General features: G+C 41.8%; 1 protein-coding gene across 2 annotated transcripts; it reads left to right on the forward strand.

Moving 5' to 3' along the window:
• Positions 1 to 506: 506 nt before the first annotated feature.
• Positions 507 to 8,754, forward strand: LOC110492521 (E3 ubiquitin-protein ligase RNF114-like). Of its 2 annotated transcripts, none has more exons than XM_021566910.2 (6): positions 507 to 972; positions 2,178 to 2,328; positions 3,955 to 4,061; positions 4,739 to 4,912; positions 6,417 to 6,524; positions 6,615 to 8,754. In XM_021566910.2, exons 1-6 carry the CDS (start codon positions 746 to 748, stop codon positions 6,640 to 6,642), a joined length of 795 nt encoding a protein of 264 aa, XP_021422585.1. In that variant the 5' UTR covers positions 507 to 745; the 3' UTR covers positions 6,643 to 8,754. The 2 variants fall into 2 exon arrangements, with proteins under 2 accessions (XP_021422585.1, XP_021422587.1); XM_021566912.2 differs by having other exon boundaries at positions 515 to 972; positions 4,798 to 4,912.
• Positions 8,755 to 9,819: the final 1,065 nt, after the last annotated feature.

Here is a 9,819-nt window from a genome sequence, read left to right on the forward strand (position 1 = left end):
ATTTGGTGTGTTATCATAGAGGTCTCTGGCTTGTGGTCAGACTCGCTCAGGTGGAACAAATTTAAACTTGATCCTTTTTTCAATGCTGATTTCAATGTTGAAAGTAATTGAAAAGTAATCCTCGAAGTAATCACCTAGTTGTTCAAAATTAATCTGATTACAATATTTTAGCTGGTAACGGATTAGTTACCAGTTGTTTGTAATCCCTTACATGTAACGGATTACATGTAATCGTTACTCCCAACCTTGGTATTTACCACCTTTCCACTTATTTATGAATGCAGCATGAGCTCGTTTTTCGTTTTGTTTTCAGGGGTGTATTCAATAGACGGATTATGTTGCAAAACGTTTTGCATCAGAAATAGTTTACTAAAAACGGTTATCGTTTTGCAAAGGAAACAAGAGTTAATATTGGAGAAATTCGGGTATGTCACATCCTGTTTGGTTCCATTCGCTATGTTATAAGCTTCCGTTTGGTTCCTAGAGTAAACGGTAAACCAGTCGTCATTAATTAACACTGATACAAAGTCCTAAGCTCCGCCCATTTCTACAATGTATCTTCTTAAAATCAGATTTTAACCCTAACCTTCACCACACTGCTAACCCTAAACTAAAACCTAACTTTCAATTACGATCAAAAAGCTACATTTTGTTTTCAGGATTTTTTAAACCAATTTTGACTGTGTTTGTGTTATCTATTGGAAACCCGCTTTCCTCTGTTGTAAAACGTTTTGCAACAGATCAAATGTTTCGCTACGGAATTCGACTAATGAATACACCCAGTTGTATTGAACGCAACAATAGGTCCCCCAAATTGACAGCTGAGAGAGAAGAAATGGCGATGCTAGGATCCTTTAGCTCTGCACAGCAGAAGAAAAATGTTTCTGGAGGCGACAGGGACGTGACAGAGTTCCTCTGCCCGGTTTGTCTGGAGATTTTTGATAGCCCTGTCACAACACACTGTGGACATACGTGAGTATCTTTACACAAATATGTATTTTTGTCTATTAACGAAGCTGGCTAGACATCGTCCAAGTTAACGAGCAGTCTAACGTTAGCTATTTGGCAGAACTAGCCAGCCCACCAACAATATCTGTTGTGAGCTGGCTAGCTAAACGATTGAACATGTATGTACACCCATAAGCTAACTACTTCTGACAGAAATTAATAATTAGCTAGCCATTAATATTTATTTTGGCATTCAATGTTATGTTTGTAAGTTCATAAATCTGCTTTACGTTCAGTTTTGTTTACGTCAAGAAATGGGGTTCAAGAATCGTGGGTTTTGTAGTTGAATAATGTGTGAAATTCGTTAATGTAGATCTTTAAAGAACTACAAAACCCAATGTCCTCAAATGACAGGACTATACCTCGGTGACGGAAGTGCGTTTAGTAATAAAACATTCGCACCGTCATTGAATTTCATAAAGTAAAGTATGAAACTGTAGGTGATGAACAGAGGTCTAACGTTAATCATCTGCATCATTGTTTATTTGTGATGCCAGACGTATAACTTTGTTTTCCTTCTGTATTGAACAATTCGTTGGTATTACATTACCTATAAATAGATGTTTGCTTTCATTTTAGCGGACTAAACTCCAATCCCTGGTGAAGGAAGTTTCTGATTAACTAAACCAATGTCCAACTCCCACTAAATCGATTTGCTCAAGGTCAATACTTCAAAAACATTGTATGAAACGCCCAGCTTGTCTGTTTGCCCTCTTTAGTTGCGTGCCATTCTTTGCCTGCTGAAATCCATACTTTTTCAATAAACGTTAATCTAATACTGCCATTGACTGTTTGCTAATTTCTGTTGCTCAAAGACGGCAACTCGGCTCATGTGGCCATTGAATCTCAACAAGGAAACAGTCGGTGGTGGTATTTGATTAACGTTTATTTAAATAAAAAGTATGGATTTCAGCAAAGAAAAGCACACTACAGAGGACAAATATGGCTATAAGGCGGACGTTTCACAATATTAAATTATTGTAAGTATTGGCCTTGGCAAATTGGTGTAGCCGGAACTAGATTCCACCAAGCCTGGTCTTGACTTCACGCCATTGAAATTCATCAGAAACTTCCTTCACTGTGGAGTTCAGTCCGCTATTTGCATTTTAGCCAATTAATGATTTTCTACACTTCCACTCTCCTTTCCATTCTCTCCCTCCACCCTCCAGGTTTTGTCAAAGTTGTCTGCAGGCGTGCCTGCGGCCCCAAAAGCCAGTGTGTGCCGTGTGCAGGGCAGCACTGGGTCACTGGGCCAAAGCCACTGACCTAGATGCCCTCATACACACCTCTGTGGCGGCCTGCAAGGGCTGCGGAGCACAGGTGTGTCTGTGTGTGTATAGCATGCTGTCATTTTGTTAAACAATATGAATAGTCAAGGGAATTAGGACGAGGGAGTGAATTTTATATACAGTGTATTCAGACCACTTGACTTTTTCCACATTGTTACATTACAGCCCCTCATCTACACACAATACCCAACAATGACAATTGTTGCAAAATGTATTAAAGGAACTGAAATGTCACATTTACATAAGTATTCACTCGTTACTTTGTAGTACCTTTAGCAGCGAATACAGCCTTGAGTCTTCTTGGGTATGATGCTACAAGCTTGACACACCTGTATTTGGGGAGTTTCTCCCATTCTTCTATGCAGATCTTCTCAAGCTCTGTCAGGTTGGATGGGAAGCGTCGCTGCACAGCTATTTTCAGGTCTCTCGAGAGATAGCTGGCCGCTCATGGACATTCAGAGATTTGATCCAAAGCCACTCCTGCGTCGTCTTGGCTGTATGCTTAGGGTTGTTGTCCTGTTGGAAGGTGAACCTTCACCCCAGTCTGAGGTCCTGAGTGCTCTGGAGTAAGGTTTCATTAAGGATCTCTCTGTATTTAAATCCGTAAATCTTTTCCTCAAATCCCGACTAGTCTCCCAGTCCCTGCAGCTGAAAAACATCCCCACAGTATGATGATGCTGCCACCACCATGCTTCACCGAAGGGATGGTGCTAGGTTTCTTCCAGATGTGACGATTAGCATTCAGCCCAAAGAGTTCAATCTTGGTTTCATCAGACCAGAGAATCTTGTTTCTCATTGTCAGAGTCCTTTAGATACCTCTTGGCAAACTCCAAGCGGGCTGTCGTGCCTTTTACTTCTCTGGGCACTACCATAAAGGCCTGATTGGTGGAGTGCTGCTAAGATGGTTGTCCTTCTGGAAGGTTCTCCCATTTCCACAGAGGAACTGTCAGTGACCATCGGGTTCTTGGTCACCTCCCTGACCAAGGCCCTGCTCCCCCGATTGCGCAGTTTGGCGGGCAGCCAGCTCTAGGAAGAGTGTTGGTGGTTCCAAACTTCTTCCATTTAAGAATGATGGAGGCCACTGTGTTCTTGGGGACCTTCAATGCTTCAGATTTTTTTTTGTTACCCTTCCTCAGATCTGTGCCTCGACACAATCCTGTCCAGGAGTTCTACGGACAATTCCTTCATCCTCATAACTCAGGTTTTGCTCTGACTTGCACGGTCAACTGTGGGACATTTTATATAGACAGGTGTGTGCCTTTCCAAATCATGTCCAAATCAATTGAATTTAACACAGGTGGACTCTAATCAAGGATGCACCTGAGCTCAATTTCAAGTCTCATAGCAAAGGGTCTGAATACTTATGTAAATCAGGTATTTCTGTTTTCATTTTTAATAAATGTGCGAACATTTCTTAACCTGCTTTTGCTTTGTCATTATGGGGGGGTTCTGTGTGTGTGTGTATTGATGAGGATTTTTTTTCTATTTAATCCATTTTAGGATAAGGCTGTAACGAAATGTGGGGAAAAAAGGAATGTGTCTGAATAATTTCTGAATGCCCTGTATTTGTATATGTGCACAAAAGTCTATGCCTATGTTTCTGAACATACTGCGCTACCATTAGCACTGAGGCCTGGTTCCTCCTTGTCTCTCTCAGGTTGGCCTGTCCCAAATGAGAGGTCACACGGCAGCCTGCTCCAAGTACCAGGAGTACATTGAGGAGGGGGTCAGGACCACTGCCCAGACCCAGCCTAACATTATCGGGTGAGCCGGGGAGGGTGTAGCCTGAGTGGTGGCACAGCAACTTTGAAATGCTGTTCAATCATCCACTAATGGACTTAGAAAGAGAATATTATACCAAGCTATTCATATATGTATTGATTATTAACCCATCTTTATAGGTTCTCAACTTTTGTATTGGCTCTAAATATCCACTTTTAAAAAAATGTACTATTGCATAAACACTGAGTTTCATCGTGAAGGGCACAGACCCATAGATGTGCTGGTTGTTTAGCAACAACACAGATGGGGTTGGCTTAGATTGTTTAAATATAGTTTACATGTCTTCAATGTTTATTGAAAACATAAATACATTTGAACTATGAGCACTTGTAGTCTCTCAAATACATTGTTAGTTGGTTAGCTAGTAATTGTCTTAGGTTTTTGTTGCCATAGTAGCATAGACATATCAGTCACATTTCAAAACAAGACACAGTATGAAGAACAAGAGAACTAGCTGAAACGAGCTACCTCTGTTGCTAGCAATCTGTCCCTCCATAATCACAACACACCGCCTTCTGCCCCATTGAAACGTTCACATTTTTTTCCAGATTTGTCAGCTAGCTCGTCTATAGAGACCATGGTCATGTATAATACAAACAAAGGAAGCACTGCTTTAGCATATCCAACATGTCCTCATTCCCCTTCCCCTCTCTCTCCAGCTCTGTGCCCAACCCCTTCACCTTCTGCCCCTACTGTAACTGTCCCCCTCTGTCTCCAGCCCTTTGCCGAATCGCTTCACCTTCTCCTGCCCGTACTGTAACTGCCAGAACCTTGACCAGGACGGCCTGGTGGAGCACTGCACTTCCCAGCATGCCCGGGACACGCGCCACGTGGTAAGGGGTCCTCACTGAAATGTGACCCACCTGATAATTGGCTCCCCTCCAGCATTTTTTTGTTCATTGCGTGAGGACAATGATGGTGTGTTACTGTTAATGCATGCAGTCTGTGACAGCCTGCTTCAGCCACGGGTGTAACATGAGATGTTGCATAGAAAGAGTGAGAATGATGGAGGGAGAGCTTGACAGAAAGCCAAGAGAGGAAAACAAGATGACAGAAAGATGGGAGGGGGGGGGTGTATGGAATAGGGATGGCTTGTAAAACCAGGTGCTTTGGGATGTGTGCGTATGGTGTGAGTCTTTTGGAGCCGCTCCACTGTGCTCCTCAATCATTCTGCAGAGCAGGTCCTAAATCATCACACACCGCTATCTGCCAGGAGCCTGTATGACTTACTACCTTACCAGAGTCCCTTCCTAGCCGCTGACGGTCACACACACTTTAGTGTTATAGCGGGAGAAAGGGAAATAATACCTGCCAAGGTGTATAGTCATAGCTTGAGCCTTTCTAGAAGCAGGGTGTGGTGGAGGATGGCGGGGCATGAGAACGTCTAGGTGTGTCACAGTGTTTACGTTAGCCGATAATTGACGGCTTTTGGCTGATACATTTTTTTTTAGACTTGCAATTGTCTCAACTGGTACCAGGCCACGCCAGTCAGTCTGTGAAAGACTCCGCTGTGTGCACACGGGAGAAGGGTTGAAAAAATGCTATATAGATTTTCCATATCAGTGCCCTTCACCATTAATTATATTTTGCTAGATTAATCTACCTAAAATATAATTGACAGAAATGTCATACTACTCCACCAACAAGGAGTATTTAGGTGAATGATGCAGCTTACTTCCCATCTTTTCATCTGCTATAGTAGCTAAAAAAATCATAAAAACAGTGAAAAATGTTGAATACTAAAGTGAGACTGAGATCTTGTTGCTATTTGGGGTGACTGTGTCTGATCGCTGTGACTGTGTCTGATCGCTGTGACCGTGTCTGATCGCTGTGACCGTGTCTGATCGCTGTGACCGTGTCTGATCGCTGTGACCGTGTCTGATCGCTGTGACCGTGTCTGATCGCTGTGCTGTTTCATCCATGGCAATGCTGCTCTCCTTATTTTGCTCAATATTTCCAGTACTCGCTGAAGTTCACTCAAACGGTTCATTTAGACCAGACGTTTATTTGAGACGGGTGTTTATTTGTTGAAATGTGTGTCGCTGTTAAAAGGGACTAGCGGCTCTTTGAGACTCCAGTCAATAATCATTGCAGTCACTTTCATGTGGTGTAAATCGGCAGTGGGCACTCCTAAAGAAACCTTAGCCTACGTGAGACGGCATTCAATTGGGTGTCTATTAGATAAGGCCTGTAAAAATCTGGACGTACATTTGACGGAAAGGCTGGCGTGTGAGTGTGCATGTCTGTTCCTGCTTTAACACAATGTGTTTTTAATGTTACTTGTGAGGGTGAGCTAAAGACTCGTGTCCAGATGAGCAATGTTTTATTCTGTTGCAGGTGTGTCCTATCTGTGCCTCTATGCCTTGGGGAGACCCTAACTACAGGAGCGCTGACTTCTTCCAGCACCTCAAGATTAGACACACCTTCTCTTATGACACCTTTGTCGTAAGTGGATCTTAAGACGCAGTGGCCACAATTCTGTTATTGTACACATCTGTTTTTATTATTTAATTATTCCCCCTCCTTTCTTTCCAGGACTACTCCACAGACGAACACACTATGATCCAGGAGGCTCTACAACGCTCCCTCATGGAGAACTGAGGTGGTGTATGTCTGGAGGATGGAGGAAAAGGGGATTTGGGTGGGGTGGGGTGGGGTGGGGGGGGGGGACTGCACTGCACTGCACCCTCCTTGAGCTGGGCTAGTGGTGTAACCATAGGCAAAATAATATTAAGGGTGGGTGCAACTTCCTGCCTGCATAACCAGGAAGCTTTGAGCCCTACTGAACAACTCCTTTTACCACTTTAATATTAGACAATTCTCAATCAAACATAAATAAACCAATACAAGTTGAACACAGTTAATGTGCTTTCTGGTGTAGGAGTGGTAGAAGAGTGATGTCCCTGTATATCTCCAGGGAAGCGTGTTGTAAGATCATTCATAATCCACTGAGTCATTATGATGTTGATCTGTTCATTGGTGACATTGTCATTTAGGCCTAATGTACCTGACTCCCAAAGTTATGTTAGGTTGCTACTGTTAATTCTGCAATAAGAGGCTTTGACCACTAGGTGGCTACCCTTTGCCAACAAAATGCAATGAGACTTTGTTCTTCAATGTGAGAAAGCATTGTAAGGTGTAAACTGCCAGTAACTCTTATTCCAGGAGGAATGTGTTTATATAATGTGTACTCTAAATACTTTTTCTGATGAGAATAGATGTCTAAGTCTCAAACCTTCTCCCTGTGGTGTACACTTGTTCACACAAGAAACTTAAGTAGTGTTTTTGTCTTTTTACGGTATCGTTTTTGATTTTCTCCCAAGTAGAGACATGGGTCAGTGTGTTGCCTCGGAGCCTAGACTACTGAATATGGGGATAGAGGCTGCATTCTGAGAGTAGGACTTATATGCATGTGACATAAGAGCCATCCATATTCCTTGAATGTGGCATTCCTCTGTGTAACCTCTCACGGTTTTCGAGGCGCATGCTAGACCCTCTTGCTGGTAGATGGCTTTCATTTAAGACATCTAAGTTATTTAGTATTGATTGGTTAAGATATTAAGTATGAACCTCATACAATCAGGCAGTATCTGTCGTTTATATAGTTTATCATTGGACAATTGGATTTGATGCACTGCTATGGGCACCCAGTAGGCTGTAGTTCCCCATGTTTGGCCAAAGGAGGGCAGTAGAACTCCATCACTCTCCATCTAATATTAGAGGCACTGTTCCATTTACAGCATCATCTCTAGACTTGCTATTAGGAGTGCAGGCTTTCGTTCCGGTCCAGCACTAGCCTACACACACACACACACACACACACACACACACACACCTGTTTCGAATAATCAACTACTCATAGTCTTCAATATGAACCACGATAAGATGGATCAAGTACTCGGCTGCATCAAAAGCCTGCTTACCTTGACTCCTGGGTGACACCCTTGCTCTGCCATGGCTGGGTGTCTTTCAATAGCAGCGAAATAAGAAAACATATTTAGGGTACGAACTTATTCAATAAGAACATTTTTTTTCTATTTCAAAACATGTTCTGCTATCTGTTCCTCCTGAACATGGCCCTAATGTTGATGGTGAACATTTGGATGAGAAATTCAGATGCATCAGTAAAGAATGTTTTTATTTTTGAAAGCGTATCCTATTTAATAAATGATTTGTTCTGGCTTTGTAGAGCTACTGTATCTTTCTCTTTTACAGAGCTTTCACATTATGCCAGAGTTACTGCCACAAGTTCATAAAACATCGACTTGAAGTTTTAATACATTGATCAGTAATGTGTGGTCAAGGAAATGATGGAACTTTAAAGGGTGAGGCCTGGAATGTGTATGAGGGGAGAAAATGACATTGAAATTGAATGATTTACATTTTTGACTGATTTTCATAAGTGGAGGTTGAAAATAATAATAAAATGCATAATTTTCCTTAGGATCAATCAATCAATAGCTAGGTTAATGAAGGCTTTTGTTTAGAATTTGAGAAATGTTCCTTGTGTAATTTTTCTTAAGCAAGCCTTGCGTTTAAAATCTACGAACTTGTGGTAACTATAGGATAAGTCACGCTCAGCTGAAGTAGCACTGGTTCGGAGGCTGAATCTGGTTTTGCATAATTGTACTTTTTTTTTTAATGTTTTTTCTCCAATAAAAATCTTTGTGATAAATGTGTTCATGTCTTGTTTTTTTCTCTCCAAATACTCTATTTAAGAATCTCTTCTATATCCCTCTACCCCTTTTCATTTTTTTATTTTTTATTTCTCTCTTGTCTGAAGGTGCTAAATCCTGATAAATTAAAGCTCTTTAATTATTTAAACATTGAACCTTGAAATCAGCTTATGTGATTTATACCTGAGTGAGCTATGTGGGGGCAAAAACAACACTCCGTGCTCTGATGGATGACCAAATGTGTGTGTGAGCGAGAGAAAGAAGAGTTGGTAATGTGTAAGGTACATCAATCTTAAGCCAACCATGATTATGCCTGACTGTCTACTTGGGCAAGGTAGGAGAAGAGACTAAGTAAAATGTTAACTTATAACTCATCTACAAAGGGAATAGGGATGATGATCACATCTGGATGGTATAAGAGAAAAGCTAGAATTGCTTAGAATCTAGGCTGATGTATGTGAAGATGAACACTGAATAGATTGTATCACGTACACTTATGGATTCATGTCCTGCAAATGTATAAATATATGATGAAAATAGGTTCTTTAAGAGTCACAATGTTCCATTGTGGATCCAAATAAAACAGTCAGAATGATGAAAGAGCCTTGTAGCACGGTGTGTATTGACTATGTCCATAGGGAGAGAATAACCCTCTGCTATCTGCTCTTTCCTTTGTGTCGTTCTCTGCATCTTGTTTCTCATTAGTTAAGTGATATCAACCATCTCCCACTTAGCTCTGTGGAATACCTCAGCAGCCAAACTTCTTCATCTCTGCCCCCCTTTCTCCTCCCCTCTTTTATTTCCTTTCTCTCGTTTTATCCCTTTTTCTCCCCGATCAGGTTTTTAGCTCCTGGCAGAGCGGAGAGGAGAAGTTGACTGTGTGAGAACTAACGAGATTCACCAGCAGTGCTTCTGGGCAGGAAGGAAGTAAAGCTGAAAACATGGTAGGGAGACTCTTTCTTGTCTGTTTGGTGGCGGCGGTGGAAAGGGAGAGGAGGGCCAAGGTGGGGAATAGGAAGAAAGAGGGAAAAGGGAAGAGAAGTGAACATATTGAATAAAAATTT

The sequence above is a fragment of the Oncorhynchus mykiss genome, chromosome 16, assembly GCF_013265735.2.
Source record: "Oncorhynchus mykiss isolate Arlee chromosome 16, USDA_OmykA_1.1, whole genome shotgun sequence".
Taxonomy (NCBI): domain Eukaryota; kingdom Metazoa; phylum Chordata; class Actinopteri; order Salmoniformes; family Salmonidae; genus Oncorhynchus; species Oncorhynchus mykiss.